Raw genomic sequence first — 16,801 nt, 5'->3', positions numbered from 1 at the left:
TTAGAATGTTGTTTCCGTGCATACTAAGTGGGTTTCCTGGAACAGCCAGCCCTTGGCCCTAATCATTTCCCTTTCTCGGGCACTATGCCAGTCTCTCTTCCCCGTAGCAGCCCTACAAATATTTTAGAAGTTTTCCTATACCCCTTGAATGTCCTCCTCCCAAAGTGAAGCATCTCTGACTATTCCTTGAAGGGTATAGTTGGGATTCCTTGTACCATCATCATTGATCTCCTTAGCTCAGTTGGAGAATGCCAGATCCTCCTGGGGGCCAGGCAGCTGCGTGCAACCTTTCCTGCTCAGTTAGAGCCTGCGGTCCCTCAGTGTATTGCTTGTTAACAGAAGCAGGATTAGATCCTGTGCATTTAATCTGTGGGAAAATTGCCAGGATTTGAATGTCCCTCCTTGCATCCCTGAGATGGCTCGAAAATTGTTCTGGCAGGGACTTGCTCCCCTTGGCACCCAGAAGCAAGTACTGAAGCTACAACTGCTGTTTAAAGGGCAGGTAGAAATGGCAAAGGACATGTGTCATGTAAAATGAAACTGACACTGTTATTAACTCCAAGGCTTTCGTGGCCAGTGTGAGTTAGGCCAAAGCATCGTTCCAAGCTACACACAGCTTACCAACAATCGTTTAAAGCAGTGGTAACTAGCGATAATAAATGCTACTAAGACTGCTCTTTCAAAACAAATTAGTTCTGTGATTTCATTGCAAGGACATGATTTTTCTCCCCAAAAGGAAGAGAGCACAGGAGACAAGGGAGGGAACCATTTGTGCAGAATCAAGTCCCTGTACTCTTCAGGGTTATTTTCTTTGAGTCCAATGTGAAATATTAGTTGTTTGGGGTAATGGGAAGACTACCTGAATAATAATATATCATAATGTAAAATTCAGAGACATGGGGCACCTGGGTGGCTCAGTTGGTTAAGCTTCTGACTTCAGTTCAGGTCATGATCTCACCCTTCGTGAGTTCAAGCCCCGCGTTGGGCTGTGTGCTGACAGGTCAGAGCCTGGAGTCTGCTTCAGATTCTGTGTTTCTCTCTCTGTCCCTCCCTCCCTCACTCTCTCTCTCTCTCTCTCTCTCTCTCTCTCTTTGTCTCTCAAAACTAAACACTTAAAAAAAAATTCAGATACCAATTCACGGCATTCATTTGTCTGTAAAATCGTTGGTATTATTATGCACACTTTGACATAAACAAAACAATATCCCCATAAGCTGTAGTCTGATACAAAATGCCAAATGGACTACTTTCCTGGTTGTAAATATAGGTAACATGTCACCAAGGGGCCAAACCACTCGGTGCAGAGGTTTGCTTTGACCAGTAATCGTGCTGCTGGTGTTTTCTGAGCACTTTAGGCTGGTGCTGTGCAAACAGCTTCTCCTGAATTACCTCATTTAGTCCTCCCAGTACCTCTGTGGGGCAACTTCCGTTACTGTCCCCTCACTCATGGACAGGAAACTCGGACCTCTTAGTCCAAGTGGCTAAGTGTCCTTAATTGTTGTGCCTTAGTGCTTGCCTTGGAGAATCAGCACCTGAAATTGAGTTTTTTTCAGGGTGTCCATTTTCTACTCTTTGAAAATAACAGTAACAAGTAGGAAAATGAAAATAGAAGAGGGTTGTAACAGAAGTCTTAGGCTTCTCCTAGACTTTTTCAGTGCACAAGATTAGCTTGAGCTCCATTTCAGGGGTATTATTATTTTTTTTAATTTTTTAACCTTTATTTATTTTTGAGACAGAGAGAGACAGAGCATGAACGGGGGAGGGTCAGAGAGAGAGGGAGACACAGAATCTGAAGCAAGCTCCAGGCTCTGAGCTCTCAGCACAGAGCCTGACGTGGGGCTCGAACTCACAAACCCCGAGATCATGACCTGAGCCAAAGTCGGGACGCTTAACCGACTGAGCCACCCAGGCACCCCAGGGGTCTTATTTTTTTCATGAAATGTTTTAATTTAGAGACAAAGAGTTGTGATTTTCATAAGGAATTCCTGAGTTCCCGGGGCAGGGATGGATGTCTGTGATGGGGCACAGTATGAGAATTCTGTGCGCGTGCACATGCTCACACAATGCACATGCAGTCACTTAGAGTAGCTGAGTCCTCTGTGCCAAGTATTGTGTGAGATGTTTTATATATGTGATCCTATTTTGTCACGATGACAACTCTTATAGGATTAGGATTACTAGTATTACCATGAATTTGCAGGTAAGGAAAGTGAGATTCAGAGATACGGAAGTAAGCTCTCTGAGAGGGGGCAGTAATAACGTGTCGAACCAGGACTCATACCAGAGTCTTCTGACCCTGAGTCAAGAGTGCTTTCCAGGAAAGATGACACCCATGTGGGGTGAACATAGAGACCCCTGGGAGTGAGGGTGAGGTTGTTCCTTTGTCCACCATGTAAAAGATGTCCCTAAACCACAGACACACTCCTTTCCTCACCACCAATAGAGGGAACTAGCCAAGTACTTCCTATCATGGTGCATGTGCCAATCTAACTTAGGGTCTGGAAACTTCTCCTTTGGTGTCTCAATGTCCTTTGCTCAAAATGTGACTATAAACGAATGAGATTTATTTGACCAATACATATAGAAATAAAGCAAATTTCTTTTTGGCCATGCCTTACATATATGTATATATCCATTTGGGGTTTCGGAAGCCGTTAGGTGAGCTAAGTCTGTTACTTACTTATCTCCTATTCTCCCGAAGGTGTTATGGGAGTGAACCGGGTTGGGAGCCTTTGGTAGAGGAACGTAGCCATAGCGTTAGCCCTGCCTCAGGTTCTGAGACACCCACAGCTGCTCCCTTCACAAGATGCTTCACAGGGAAATATTTAAAAGGCAGGTTGGGAGAGAGGTCTAGGCTTCCCTCTTGGAAAGAAATCTTCATCTACTTTTATGCTAGAAAACAACACTTCCTCTGTCTGTATAGGTGGAATACAGAGTTTTTTGCTTTTAAAAGTCCGGAGGGCTCTTCCTTACAGCTCCCAAAGCATCCTGGTAAAGCCTTGCCCACAAGGTACAGCCGGCTCATCGCCTGCTACGGGCCACATGAGCCAAAATGCCGACCGGCTGCTCTGGATCCAGTTTCTCATTAAGGACAGATTTTTGTGGTTGACCATGATTGTTGGTTTATAAATACAGAGTGCCATATATGCTCAAAAAGATAGAACAGAGATTTTTAAACTTGAGCGTGCACATGAATCACCTGGAATTGTTGTTAAAATGCAGATTCCAGATCAGGTCTGGGTGGGGCTGAGATTCTCCACATCTAGCTGCTCGCAGGTGAGAAGCTGATGCTGGCCGATACGTGGGCCACACTTGAGGACCTACCAGTGGTGCCCGGGGAAGAGCTCGTGGGGGATTCCTACCCCCACCCCCACCCACACCCAGGCTTTGCCTCTAACCTCCTGGTCTGGCCCAGGAATGACTGTGTGCTTCTTGGTGTCTAGGTTTGTCCACCCCCGCTTTGGGCCCATCAAATGCATCCGCACACTCCGAGCCGTGGAGGCTGATGAGGAACTCACCGTTGCCTACGGCTATGACCACAGTCCCCCGGGGAAGAGTGGGCCTGAAGCCCCTGAGTGGTACCAGGTGGAGCTAAAGGCCTTCCAGGCCACCCAGCAGAAGTGAAAGGCTCAGCCCTGGGCTTCAGAGACCTGGAATAGAAACTTGGATCTATGCACTACGTTTTCCGACAACGGGACAACCAGGGACTGCTCATGCTGTGACATCACATCCTCTCACGCTGCGTTAGCAACGACTTTCTCGCATACTAACTAGGCTTGACTGTATTACTCATACCAGATTTAAAATTAGCTAGCCTTGCAACAACGTCCTACTGAGAGGTATTGTCGAACACTTGACACAGCATGATGTTCTTGGGTGGTTCAAGTCTAAATCTGTACCACACTCAGAGATGCCAAATGATTAGACTGAAAAAGGGAAAGGGGGCTTTTCAGTCATTTTTAGCCAGTGGTTTTTCCATGATGTTTTTTCCTACGGCCAACACCAGGTGTGTTTTCACACTTGGTGTATGTGCCGTGTGGAGGATAGAGAATTACTACATTTTTATTCTCTAAATGTAGTATAATTTGCCTTTTAACCTTTGATCTGTATCTTGCAATAGAATGGCTTTGTTTTTTTTTTTCCTAGCGAACAGAACCCCACTTTTTGAGTCATTTCACCCCTCAGTCTCATTCTCTATCTTAGCTATATCTTTTATAAGAGAAAACTTCCAAATGGATTTCGTGTCCGTGCCAGTGCGTAGGTCTCTCTGGCTCTTTCTATATCATTGTTTCATTATTATGTCCTAATATAAAGAACTGGCTCATAGGGCCAGGGTATTATTATAGAATTATTATTCTCGCATGTAAACAAAGATACCTTTGCTTTAAGATGTGAGAAGAGATGAGTTTACGTTGTTTGCGTTAAGTTATGGAAGAGTTGTAATATATACTTTAAGAAAGGAGAGAGGGAAATTAGTACTTCTAAGCAGTAACTGTGGCAATTTTGCAATATCTTTAATAGTACTAGTAATTTCTTCTCCTCGGGTACACTTTAAATGTACATAACATAGAGCAGTCTGGCTTGTGGCACAGTGCATTGAATTCAAAAGTCAAATAACAAACTAGAATTCTAACACAGAATTCAAAAGTTGATTTTTTTTTTAATTGCTACTGTTAAGAGAGACATACTGATCACTAGGTACAAATCTAAACCTTAATACTAAAACTCTTCATTATTGTAACTTCAAAGCACTTACCTGCTTCAAAGCATTGTGAATTAAGAGTAATACCTGTATAGTTTAAAAGCAATGATATCAATAGCATTTCAGCGATTTTGCGAGCCATGTATAACCACAAGTGCAGAAATAAGGAGAAAACCCCTGTTTTTTTAGTTTAGCTAGTTAGGTATGTAACGTATCTGGGATCGCTCTGAATGAATTCTGAGAGTTCTGGGCTTTTGCCAGCACCCTCACCACGTGCCCTAGCCATGTCTTGTTCAGATGCCTCCACAAGGCAGCTGGAAAGTTCTGGAGAGCAGCGGTGGTTCTGAAATGCAGCCGCTGGTGGTGGCACCTGTCACCTGAGCCGGTTTCGTCTCGAGAGCGAAAGCCTTCCAAGCCAGTGGGGGAGCTCTGGCTGAGCACGGATTGCTTGGTAGCAGCGAGAGGAGTAAATAAACAGGACAGAATTTGCTCCTTCTTGTCAGGTGCACGATGTTCTTAGGAAGAAGTTAGCAAAAGTGCTCCATCCAGCGCTGTTCACAACTTTCAGTTCAGGCGGCCCCTGGACACAGGATTCAGCCCTCAGTGACAGAAGGGGCCCCTCCCTCCTTTGCAGGGCCCAGCATCCTGGAGCTCCCTGCCCCCCCAAGCAGTGCCAGGGCACGTGGCCAGTGCAAGGCGTGCATCCAGGTGGAGCTGAGTGTTCACGTGTGAGAAGTGGTCGGGCTGCCAGAAAGATCTCCCGCAAAAGGAACCAATAGGGTTTTTAGATGAAAACGCAGCAGGATAGGATAGCTTCTTCTCTGTAGAAAGAGACCATTCTGTAGACAGCGACAGAGGGACAGTCCCGGGACTTGTATTCTGACAGGTGCTTTAATTCAAATGCGTCCCAAAGTCAGTGACTGTCTTCAGGAGAAAGATGGCTCTAGTTGGCCCTCGGCCAGTTGAGCTGTAGAGCCAGGTCAGCGAGCGAGGTCAGGATGGAGCCGGTCACACTTCCAACACAGCTGTGCCTCGAATGACGTCATTCCCGGGGACAGTGTCATTCTTGCTGAGGCTGCAGTGGGGGGTGTGATCTCTGACCTGATGGGTTATTGGAACTACCCCGCTCAAATGGAATCTTTTTTTCTTCCTTTCTTTCCTTTGATATAAGGCATTGAAGAGTTGTAAGGAGTACCAGCTAACCCATTTTTCAAATTAGATATGTAATGACAACCCTCAGTTTAAAACCCAGCAGTGTGTCTGCGACCTTCAGACAAATCGGGGGAAACAGTAAGTACACCCAAGCCTCTCTCTCTCTCGCTCTCTCTCGCTCTCTCTCGCTCTTTCTCCCTCCTCTCTTCGTGTGCCTTCTGGCTCTTCCTCCTATTCTGCAGTCCCATGTCTTTCCACTTCCTCTCTTGTCTGTAGGAATCTTTGCTGTCCACGTCCAGCTGATCTCTCGCTCTTTTCCGTGCTCTATTTCCCTGTTCTGAGCGTCTCTCCTTTCTTGCGAGGCCCTCCGTGCGTACCTCTGGCCATTTACTCTGTCTCTGCCTGGCTTTGTCGCTCCTGCTCTCCCGCAACCCCCCCCCCCAAACCCTACTCCCAAATGGAAGGCTTTGTCATGGACTGGAATCAGAGGGGGGTTGAGGTTCACTGTGTTCTGTAGGTAGGTAAAGAAGTCGTGGTGGTTTGAGGTACCATAAGGAATTAACGGGTGAGAAAGGAACGTGTTTGTTCCTTATTCGAGCCGAAGTGTGACAGGGAAAGCCTCGGGATGTATTTCTCTACTGAATCTTTACATCCACGGTGGAAGGAAACATGTCAGGAAGCAGCCAAATCTGGTAGTTTTGGTCGCATCATGACCACAGCAGAATTGTGGAAGATTCCATGCGGTGGGGAATAAAGAAATAACTTTGTGCTCTCCCAAAACACGCTGGCACCCGTGAGGGTGCGTCTGGAGGAGATTCACTCAGAGCCGTCTCGGTCCAACTCCTGCATGACTAGATCTTTCCTTAGCAGCTTTTCTATGACAAAATATTATCTTGTGTTAGAGTTAGGAATAGGAACTAATCTGTAGGAGTATGTCCCACGTGGACATTTGAACGGACTAACAAGACAACGGTAAGGACTGAGTTTCTGACACAAAGGAACGATGACATTAAGAGGCAACAGGCAGGGAGGGCTTGAGTTTCATAGTACCTATTCTTATTTTAACCTGCTTCATCCCTGGTCTACCTGAGAAACAAAGAAGGAAGTTCGTTTTTCAAGACCTCTTTGAACCTGTCCGGGGCTGTAGTTAAATGTATTTGCCTTCTGCGGGTTCTTCACACTTGAAAAACTATTTCCTTATCACCAACAACCTGGAAAGGCCAACGTGGAAGCAAAAGTGTAACCATTTACAACATTTAATTGTAACTATTAAAATGGCAGTAACTGTAAACAGTGAATTCAAGGGTTGCCTTCTCAGTGAGACAGTATGTGGCACTTTATAGAAACTTTCCTTTAATATATAAAAGTTTAAATCACTCACTACAAAGTGCATTTAAGATCTTCCAAGAAAGTATAGTTTTCTGTTTTGCCTTGTTTTAAAACAGTTGCCTCAAGTTTCTGTCTTAAGAGTAGTGATTTAGAATCCAGACATCTTTTTTTTTTTTTAGAAAAACAAGCAAAACTATGTTGCAAGACTGATAGTTGTAATGTTTATTTGCCACAGATCAAAGGTTCACAAAATATATTAAATTTACATCTACTTGAGGTACCTTGATAGATTGTGTTTTCTTTGATCTTTCCCTTCAGGAATTTGGAGCCTTGTTGTCACTTTTTTTATTTTAAAACTACTAAATTTTAATAGTTTTATTTTGCCAAATGTGTGCAGACATATTCAAAGCAATGAAACTATTTCAAGCCATACAACCACAGGGGTGGAAACCCTTTTCACAAATTTTAATGTGTTTGTATGTAAATAGATGTTTGTATGAAATATTTTCACGGTAGAATGAATATATTTAAATGAAGTTGAATTATTCCAGTGCTATTTAAACAAATTACAAAATTTTTGGTGAGAATTACCTGAGTCTATTGAGATACAATGCAGGTCAATTTTGATTTTTAAAACTCAAAAGCCTACAAATAACTCTGACTCATGGCAACTGCCCTGCGTTGTTGCATCTGACGTGGAGAGAGCTTGTAGGCTTCCCCAGTGCCTCTGCCGCTTCCTGGTGTAAGTTAGGTGCTCATGGAGGTGTGTCCACCTTTAAGTGACATCACTCCAGGCCTTTGAGGGCCCGCGAGTGAATTAGAGGCATTAGAGACACTGGTGCAGTTATCCGGAGCACAATTTCTTTGCAGGGCAGCAGAATCAGAAGCCAGATGTGGCCGTGGGAACCTTAGAACTGGGTTTTCTGGCCACCATCAACCGCCACCCTTACTGCCTAGTCACACATGTCAGGGAGGCTGCCCTCAGTGGAGTTGGGGTTCAGACCCCAGGGTGGAACTTCACGGTTTTGCCAGCAGTCCCTGCCTCCTGGCCTCCGCCTCACTGGGAGGAAGGAGGAGGGAGCCGCTGGCAAGGGGCCCATTTCTCAGCACAGTCCATTTCCTGTCTCAGCTCTGGGAGACTATGCACGCAAGCACCAAACTTTCAACCAGAGAGAGACGTCCTCGGATAATGCAAATCCTTGCTTCCTCTGTCTGTGACTTTACACACTGTTGTTAGAAGTCGTTTTAATATCAAGACCAATCACATCTCTGGGACATACCTCCCAACTCTCCTGACTCTTACGTTACTAGAACAACTCCTTTGTAACGGCATTCAACTTGAGTGGGTTGTTTGTTTGTTTGTTTGTTTTCCCTCTGCTTCGGTCCTGGATATAAAGAAATGATAAACATGACAAATTTTCACTGTGTATACTAGCAATATGTACACACACGCCAATGTATCTTAACATAGTGACTTGGTTATATTTTGGGTTCCTATAATTAACTTCGATCCTTGCATTGGGAAACCACGGGGGTGTGTGATGTCTGCTTACTATAGAAGAAATCAGGTTCATGGTCTGAGCTCCCTCTTTCAAAAGGTTTCCTCTTGCGTTTTCTATGTTCTCCTTTTATCCTGAAATGCATTTATTAGGTTGTGAGGTATGTTTAAGGATTGGAACCTAGGGGTATGCTTTCAGCATTCATTGCAACCAAAAGTTAACCCCGTCACAGTTAACAAAAGATTGGTCTTTTGTGGAATTTGAACTAAATCTATGAGCCTTATTCAAGATCTATGATTCTATGATTTTTTTAAATTATGGGAAATTAATGAAAGATGTTTACATGAATAATGTTTGCCCTTACTGTGTTATGAATGAGTTTTTTTGTAGTGTGTCTGGGTGCATGTGCAAGAGAGTAGGAAAAATGTTTCTGAAACAAAACTTGACAAATATTTGTAATGAAAAGTAAATTTAAAGATTGCTATAATTGCGCTATAGAAACAATGCAAGTATTAAACAAAATATACAATCACCTGTCAGTGTCTTTCTTTGTCATTTAGGGCGGAAAGGCAGTAACATTTTTCTTATGACATGTCTATTGTATGTCGAAATTACTAAGCCAACTTTTACACTTTGAGTTATTTTAAAATGTGATTAGCCATTTGCCATTTTCAAAGCATTAGAGGAGAGGGGAGGAGGGGTATAAAATGGTTAGGAGCTTTGTATTTAGCACGACTCCACGTGTACCTATGAATCCAGAAGAATTATCAACCTCACACAAGAGGGTCTAGTTGATTACATAAAGGTTAAGGGTATTGGCTATAAATGAAATGACCAGGGGAAATACCTGAAGGATGGGAAGCTTCGGCTCATGGTTTAAAGAAGATAATGGGAATTTTGTGAGATGTTGCGGTAGATTGTGGAGACCTTAGGACAGCTTTGAGCTGAGGAAACCGGCAACCCCTGACTCCTCCCCAGATCGCAGCTCGCATTCCCAAACTTGCCCCTACAACATTCCCAAGGAACAAAAGTCAAAGATACCATATGTAAAAATAATACTTTGCTATTAGTTGTGCCTTGTGCCCAGGGACCCAAAGCAATGGATTGTAGTAAGCTGGGTGGTACTATGTGAAGGGCAGTTAGACATTAAACTGAAGCAGGCGGTGAGACCTCCTGTTTTATCTTCTCTCCCTCAGTTGCCCAGTCTTTGATCTTATCACACCTCCTAGGAAGAAGACCGAAGCAAGTAAGATGATTAAATCCAACCTGATGCTGGATCAGATTCATGACTTGGATAGAGACACTTCCATATGCTGGATCTTTAAGGCGAAGTTTCACCCACTAACACACAATATTCGTATTCTTCCTCCTTGTGCAGGAGAGGGGTATGAGATTAAAATTTAAATGCTAACGGGGTAAGTCTAAGAAGCTAAAATCTCAAAAGTGAAGGCTCAGGCGACTTTGGGGGCATTAAAATTGGTGTGGAGTCAAAGGTTGTAGAATAAGTTAAGGTGAGGAAGATCGAGACCACATTCTTTTGGTCTCAGTAATCGTCCCCACATGTACCGTCCACTAAATATCTTTCTTTAGGTTTTAATGTTTCAGACTGTTCAGCCTGCTAGTTCATATTAGACTTGAAATTATTTCAGTGGTCATATCCAGAATTAGATAGCAGCCATTCAGAAGGCACTTCTGCTGTGGTGGACGTTTAATTTCAGCTCAGCATCTGACTAATTTGGGATGGTTCAATAAGAAAGTTCTACCCCAAAAATATTTTAGAAAGCAACTGTTGCCTTTTATATAAAACGATAATGCAAACTCTGTCTGCTGCAATGTATTGGTATATGTTTTTCTTAAAATTTTGTTTGTTTATGAAAAGCAAAAGCTATGATTTTGAAATTAGAGCTTCACTTCTTATAGGGTACATAGAAAAAAATGAATGGATTTATCTAGATTGCTACCCAATTTTTACTTCAAAGTGTCAGAGTGCTTCCAGCTTTAAGAAACATAAAAACAAGAAGCATAAAAACCCAACTCAATATGGCTTAAGAAATAAAGATTACTTCACGTGTAAGACCCTCACAAAGCAAGACACTGTTGAGTGACGCTAGAGTTGATCACTCAGCAGCTCAACCAGGTCCTATCCTTCTGCTCTGCAATTCTCAGTCTGTCAGATTTGCCCTCAGGGGCCAGCTCACCTCATAATCACAATATGGCTGCTGCAGTTCCAGACCTCACAGCCGGATTTGGCAGCATCCAGTGGGTAAAAAGGAAAGTCTCTTCTGTGATCTCTACCACTGAGGAAACCTAAACTAATCATTTAGCAAGGGCCATGGGGGTGCTATGATTATCTGACTGAAGCATATAGCTGTGTGGAGATGGGTGGTTGGCCTGAACAAAGCTGGGGTTTTGGCAGCAAGAAAGAAAGGAGAGATGACAGGCTGACCACCCACAGTATCTGCCTCATCTGCGACACGGGTTTTGCTTTATTTTCTTAAGAGAAGAAAGGAGGTTAGTCTCTTTAAATAAATGAAAAGATTTTTAAATTACTTCAGATCAATTTAGAGAATTCTCAAGTGGTGCATATGAGAGAGGTTCTAAATGATACACTTATGTAGAGTGTATAAGGCAGTTTTAAATATTTAGATTATTTCTTAACAGCCATGTGCTATAGCTGCTGCTATTGTTCCATTTTACAAAAGGGAAAACTGAGGCATAGAGATGTTAAGTAACTTGCAGTTAAGTAATAGTCATGGAAGTGGTAGAGGCAGAGTATGAAGCCGGATGGCTGGGCCCCAGGCTGTTCTCTTAACCACAACTGTGGAATCTCCTCTCTCCTCCTGCCCTTCACATGTTAAGACCATCAGTGAATAACCGGAGTCTTCTTTTTCTTCGATCATTTGCTTAGCCGGCCAATCAGCCGGTCTCCCCGACCGTGGTCCCTCCTTGGGCTAATCCATGGGATACACAGACCAGCTTCCCATGCTTTTATTCTCATTGCTTCCTGCCCTGGTCCAGAGCTCCAACACCTCTCTGCCTGGATTTCTGCCATAGCCTCTCTGTCCCATCTTATGTTTCACTCCTCACTTCTACCACGCGAAGCTTCCTCAGTGACGAGACTTCCCTGTTCTTGCCCGAGGATGGTGGCACCGGGAGGGCCAGGTGGTGGGAAGGAGCTGGGCTCTACAGTGAGACTGATTTTTTGGTTGGTATTTTTATTTTTATTTTTTCCTATTTTGCCCATAGCCTACACTCTCCCTTCTGGCAGCCACCAGTTTGTTCTCTGTATTGATGTGTCTGTTTCTATTTTGTTTGTTTTGTGTCGGTGTGTGTTCTGTGTGTGTGTGTGTTTTGTTTTTCAGATTTCACACAAAAGTGAAATCATATGGTATTTGTCTTTCTCTGACTTATTTCACTTAGCATCATACCTTCTAGGTCCATCCATGTTGTCACAAATGGCAGGATCTCATTCTTTTTAATGGCTGATCAGTATTCCATTGTGTATAAATACCACGTCTTCTTTATCCATTCATCCATGCATCGATGAGCATTTTGGTGGTTTCCATATCTTGGCTATCGTAGATAACGCTGGAGTGAACATAGGGGTGCATACATCTTTGGAATTAGCGTTTGGTTTTCTTTGGATAAATACTCAGAAGTGGGATTGCTGGGTCATTTGGTAGTTCGAGTTCTAATTGTTTGAGGAATCTCTATACTATTTTCCATAATGGCTGCACCAACGGACACTCCCACAGTGCATGAAGGATTCCTTTTCCCCACATCCTTGCCAACATTTGTTTTTTCTTGTCTGACTTTAGCCATCCTGACAAGTGTGAGGTGGTATCTCATTGTGGCTTTGGTTTGCATTTCCCTGATGCTTAGTGATCTTGGGTACCTTTTCATGTGTCGATTGGCTATCTGTATGTCTTCTTTGGAAAAGTGTCTGTTCAGGTTCTCTGCCCATTTTTAATGGATTGTTTGCTTTTGGGTCAACCTGGTGTTAGTTAGCTTTGGCACTGTCTGTGTGACTTTGGACTCTAGGTTGCACTCTGGCAAATGTGGATAAAACCCGCTGCCCAGGGTTGCTTGGGGATTGAAAAGATTGCATGATGCATGCTACCCCTCCCTCCGCCTTCCTCGAGTGCAGACACTGGCTCCTGCCTGTCTTTCGAAATGCCAGCTCGCTCCCCTCTTGGGACCTGTGGGTGTCTTCCTCCCAGATAGCTGCAGGGCTTTCTCCCTCCTTCAGATCTTCACTGAAATAAGGGCTTCCTTGGCCACCCACTTAAACTGCAATTAGAATCCCCAAACCAGTTTACCTTCCTTTCTTTGTCTCCATACCATGTGTCACCCCTAACTCACTATGTAATTTAGTATCTATCATGCTTGTCTATTGTCTTCTCCCTGTAGACTGTCAGCTCCAGGTGGGCATGTATTTTAGTCTGTTTCCTTCACTGATGGATCTTTAACAGCTGGCTCATGGTAAACATTCAATAAATTGAACGAAGGAATGGGAGAGAATGGCTAAGCGAACTTTGATCATCATCTTAGGTTGAAAAAACAAGCTCTGCCATGTCCTGACTGTGTGACCTGACTTCTTTGTGCCTCAGTTTCCTTATGTGTAAAATTGCGTTAACAATGATGCCTGAAAAAAACTGAAACAAAACAAAAGATTGCGTTTGACCCATGGTGCAAGCTCACTAACTGTGGCCCTGTTGCTTCGGAATGCCATTTTCTGGGCATAGCCAAAGACTGCCTCCTTCCAAGAAGTCCCCAACGAAGAGACCATGTCCCAGGAAGCTGGCCTGATTCTTCAGGACCTGCTCTCGCCATTCCCCCACATAGTCTGCACCATGTGGACACCGACAGGCCACACCAGGGTATGCAATGCATGTCCTCGACTGTTCAATGAGTGAAACATCTAGCTGGCTTCTCATGTACATGACAGGCTTTGGGGGACCAGCAAGTGTATCCTAGCAGATGCTTACGAAGCAGTCTCCAAATATCTGATGTGAGAACAACTAAGCCAGCATGTGTTTACTTGAGAAATCAGGTTCTGAGGGACTCTCCAAGATGGCAGAGAAGTAGGGGGACCGGGACTTCCCTCGTCCCTCAAACATAGCTGTATTGAGGTCAGAACACTTAGAACACCCAGAAACACGGTCTGCGGAGTGACAGAAAAATCACGGATTTAGGAGACAGCTTGGCGAGGCAGAGGTGAGTGTTTGTGAATTGGGAGAGAGAAAGCAGCCGGCAGCATAGGCACGGAGGGGAGGGGACCCCTTCTGTGGAGAGACAAAAGGAAGAGAGAGAGAGATCGGGAAGTGTGGGATTGTATGTGGACAAGAGAGAAACCTCTCCGGACCGTGGGGAACCTTTCGACCACAGGAGAAAGAAAAGTACAGACAGAGACAGTTTCTACTTTGAGAACAGCCTTAAGAGCTGAAGATCAGAGTTATCAGGGATGCAGGACTTTCTCCAGACCGAAGCTGCTGCCACATGTGCTCACCTAGCGGGGAGGGCAGCCAGCCCCGGGGCACAGCAGTGATCTCGGGGTTGCACTCTGGGAGAGAGCAGTCCCCTCCCTTGAGTACTATGGGGAGAGGGTATATTGCTTCCCCCCAAGGAGAAAAGAGCCTGCAGGCGCCAGCCAGAGGCCTTTAACAGCTAGGCGGAGTAGCGCTACCCCAGAACTGGGTTCACACGGTGCGGGATCAGGGTTTGAATCCCAGCTGAGCATCTGGGACACACAGGAGACGGTGGAGCAGGGCAAGCCGCCCACCGATGCCGGCACTGCTCTGCCAGGGCAGCCTGAACAGCGTGGTTTGGGACACCTGATCCAGGGAGGAGAGATCGAAGTCTCACCATTTTTCTCCCCATCACCAACATGGTGGGGCGTCAGGGAACAGGACAGAGGCCCCCGGGTGGAGGCAGGACCGCTTACACCAAACCCTGCCCATCCAGGCCTAGTAGCTGCTTATCTACCAGAGTGGGACTGACACGGACCAAACCAGACAGCTTCTCCCCCCAGGCACCAACAGACAGCTGTCCTGTGGTTTTGTATGTCAGTCTGTTTTTTTTCCCTCTTTTCTTTCCTTCTCTTTTCCCTTCTTTTTTCTTCCTTTCTATGCTCTGTTTGTTTGTTTAATCAGGCATTTTTACTGCACATATAACAAACTATTAAAACATGTAAAAGACAGAAACCTAGCCAAAATGATGAAATGGAAGAATTCCCCTCAAAAGAAATTCCAGGAAGAAATGACAGCCAGAGAATTGCTCAAAACAGATATAAACAATATATCTAAACAAGAATTTAGAATTACAGTCATAAGACTAAAATTATTAGTCATAATACTAATTAGTCATAAGACTAATAGCCAGACTTGAAAAAAGCATAGAAGACAACAGAAGATATTGCTGCAGAGATCAAAGACCTAAGAAATAGTCACCATGAATTAAGAAATGCTGTCAATGAGTAGGGGCGCCTGGGTGGCGCAGTCCGTTAAGCGTCCGACTTCAGCCAGGTCACGATCTCGCGGTCTGTGAGTTCGAGCCCCGCGTCAGGCTCTGGGCTGATGGCTCGGAGCCTGGAGCCTGTTTCCGATTCTGTGTCTCCCTCTCTCTCTGCCCCTCCCCCGTTCATGCTCTGTCTCTCTCTGTCCCAAAAATAAATAAAAAACGTTGAAAAAAAATTTAAAAAAGAAATGCTGTCAATGAGATGCAAAATAAACTAGATACAGTGACAGCAAGGATGGGAGAAGCAGAGGAGAGAATAGGTGAAATAGAAGATAGAATTATGGAAAATGCTGAAGCTGATAAAAAGAGGGACAGGAAATTACTAGACCATGAGGGGAAAATTAGAGACCTAAGTGATTCAATGAAATGAAATAATATCCATATCATAGGAGTTCCAGAAGAAGAAGAAGAAGAGAGACAAAAGGGGGCAGAAGGTTTATTTGAACAAATTAGAGCTGAGAACTTCCCTAATCTGGGGAAGGAAACAAACATCCAAGTCCAGGAGGCACAGAGAACTCCCTTCAGCATCAACAAAAACAGGTCAACATCACAATATATCATAGTAAAGCTGGCAAGATACAAAGATAAAGCGAGAACTCTTTATCTGGGGATAAATGGGTCTTAACCTACCAGGTAGACACATAAGGGTAGTAGCAGACCAATCCACTGAAACTTGGCAAGCCAGAAGGGAGTGGCAGGAAATCTTCAATGTGCTGACTAGGAGAAATATGCAGCCAAGAATCCTTTATCCGGCAAGACTGTCATTCAGAATAGAAGGAGAGAAAGGCTTTCCCAAACAAAAACTAAAGGAGTTCATGACCGCTAACCAGACATGCAGAAGATCCTAAGGGGTTGGAGGGGGGGGAGGGGGGGAGGGGGGGGAGGGGGACTCTGTGAGTGGAAACAGCAAAGACTACAAAGGACCAGAGACATCACCACAATCATGAAACCTACAGAAAGCACAATGACACTAAATCCCTATCTTTCAATAATCACTCTGAGTGTAAATGGACTAACTGCCCAATCAAAATACATAGGGTATCAGAATGGATAAAAAAATAAGATTTGTCTATATGCTGCCTACAAAAGACTCATTTTAGACCTGAGGACACATTCACATTGAAAGTGAGGGGATGGAGAACTATCTATCATGCACCTGGATGTCAAAAGAAAGCTTGAGTAGCCATACTTTTATCAGACAAACTAGGTTTTAAAACAAAGACTGTAACAAGAGATGAAGAAGGGCATTATATCATAATTACACGTGCTAATCATCAAGAAGAGCTAACAATTGTAAATGTTTATGCCCCCACTGTGGAAGAATGCAATATATAAATCAATTAATCACAAACATAAGTAAACTTATTGAGAATAATACTGTAATTATAGGTGACTTTAATACTCCACTTACAACCATGAACAGACCATCTAGGCAGAAAATCAATAAGGAAACAATGGCTCTGAATGACACATTGGACCAGAGGGACTTAACAGGTATATTCAGAACTTTTCATCCAAAAGCAGCAGAATACACATTCTTCTCAAGTGCACATGGAACATTCTCCAAAATAGATCACATACTGGGTCACAAAACAGCCCTCAA

General features: G+C 44.1%; 1 protein-coding gene across 1 annotated transcript in view; it reads left to right on the top strand.

The window, feature by feature from the left end:
- SETD7 (SET domain containing 7, histone lysine methyltransferase) overlaps nucleotides 1–9,214 on the top strand; it is a 50,766-nt gene extending 41,552 nt beyond the window's left edge. Inside the window, exon 8 of the mRNA XM_049632191.1 lies at nucleotides 3,444–9,214. Coding sequence (XP_049488148.1) covers nucleotides 3,444–3,624 — 181 coding nt within the window. The 3' untranslated portion in view covers nucleotides 3,625–9,214. The remainder of the gene's footprint in view (nucleotides 1–3,443) is intronic.
- Nucleotides 9,215–16,801: the final 7,587 nt, after the last annotated feature.

The sequence above is a fragment of the Panthera uncia genome, chromosome B1 (assembly GCF_023721935.1).
Source record: "Panthera uncia isolate 11264 chromosome B1, Puncia_PCG_1.0, whole genome shotgun sequence".
NCBI classification, from domain to species: Eukaryota; Metazoa; Chordata; class Mammalia; order Carnivora; family Felidae; genus Panthera; species Panthera uncia.
The sequence above is the reverse complement of the archived record's forward strand: the minus strand, read 5'-3'. Positions and strand labels throughout refer to the sequence as shown.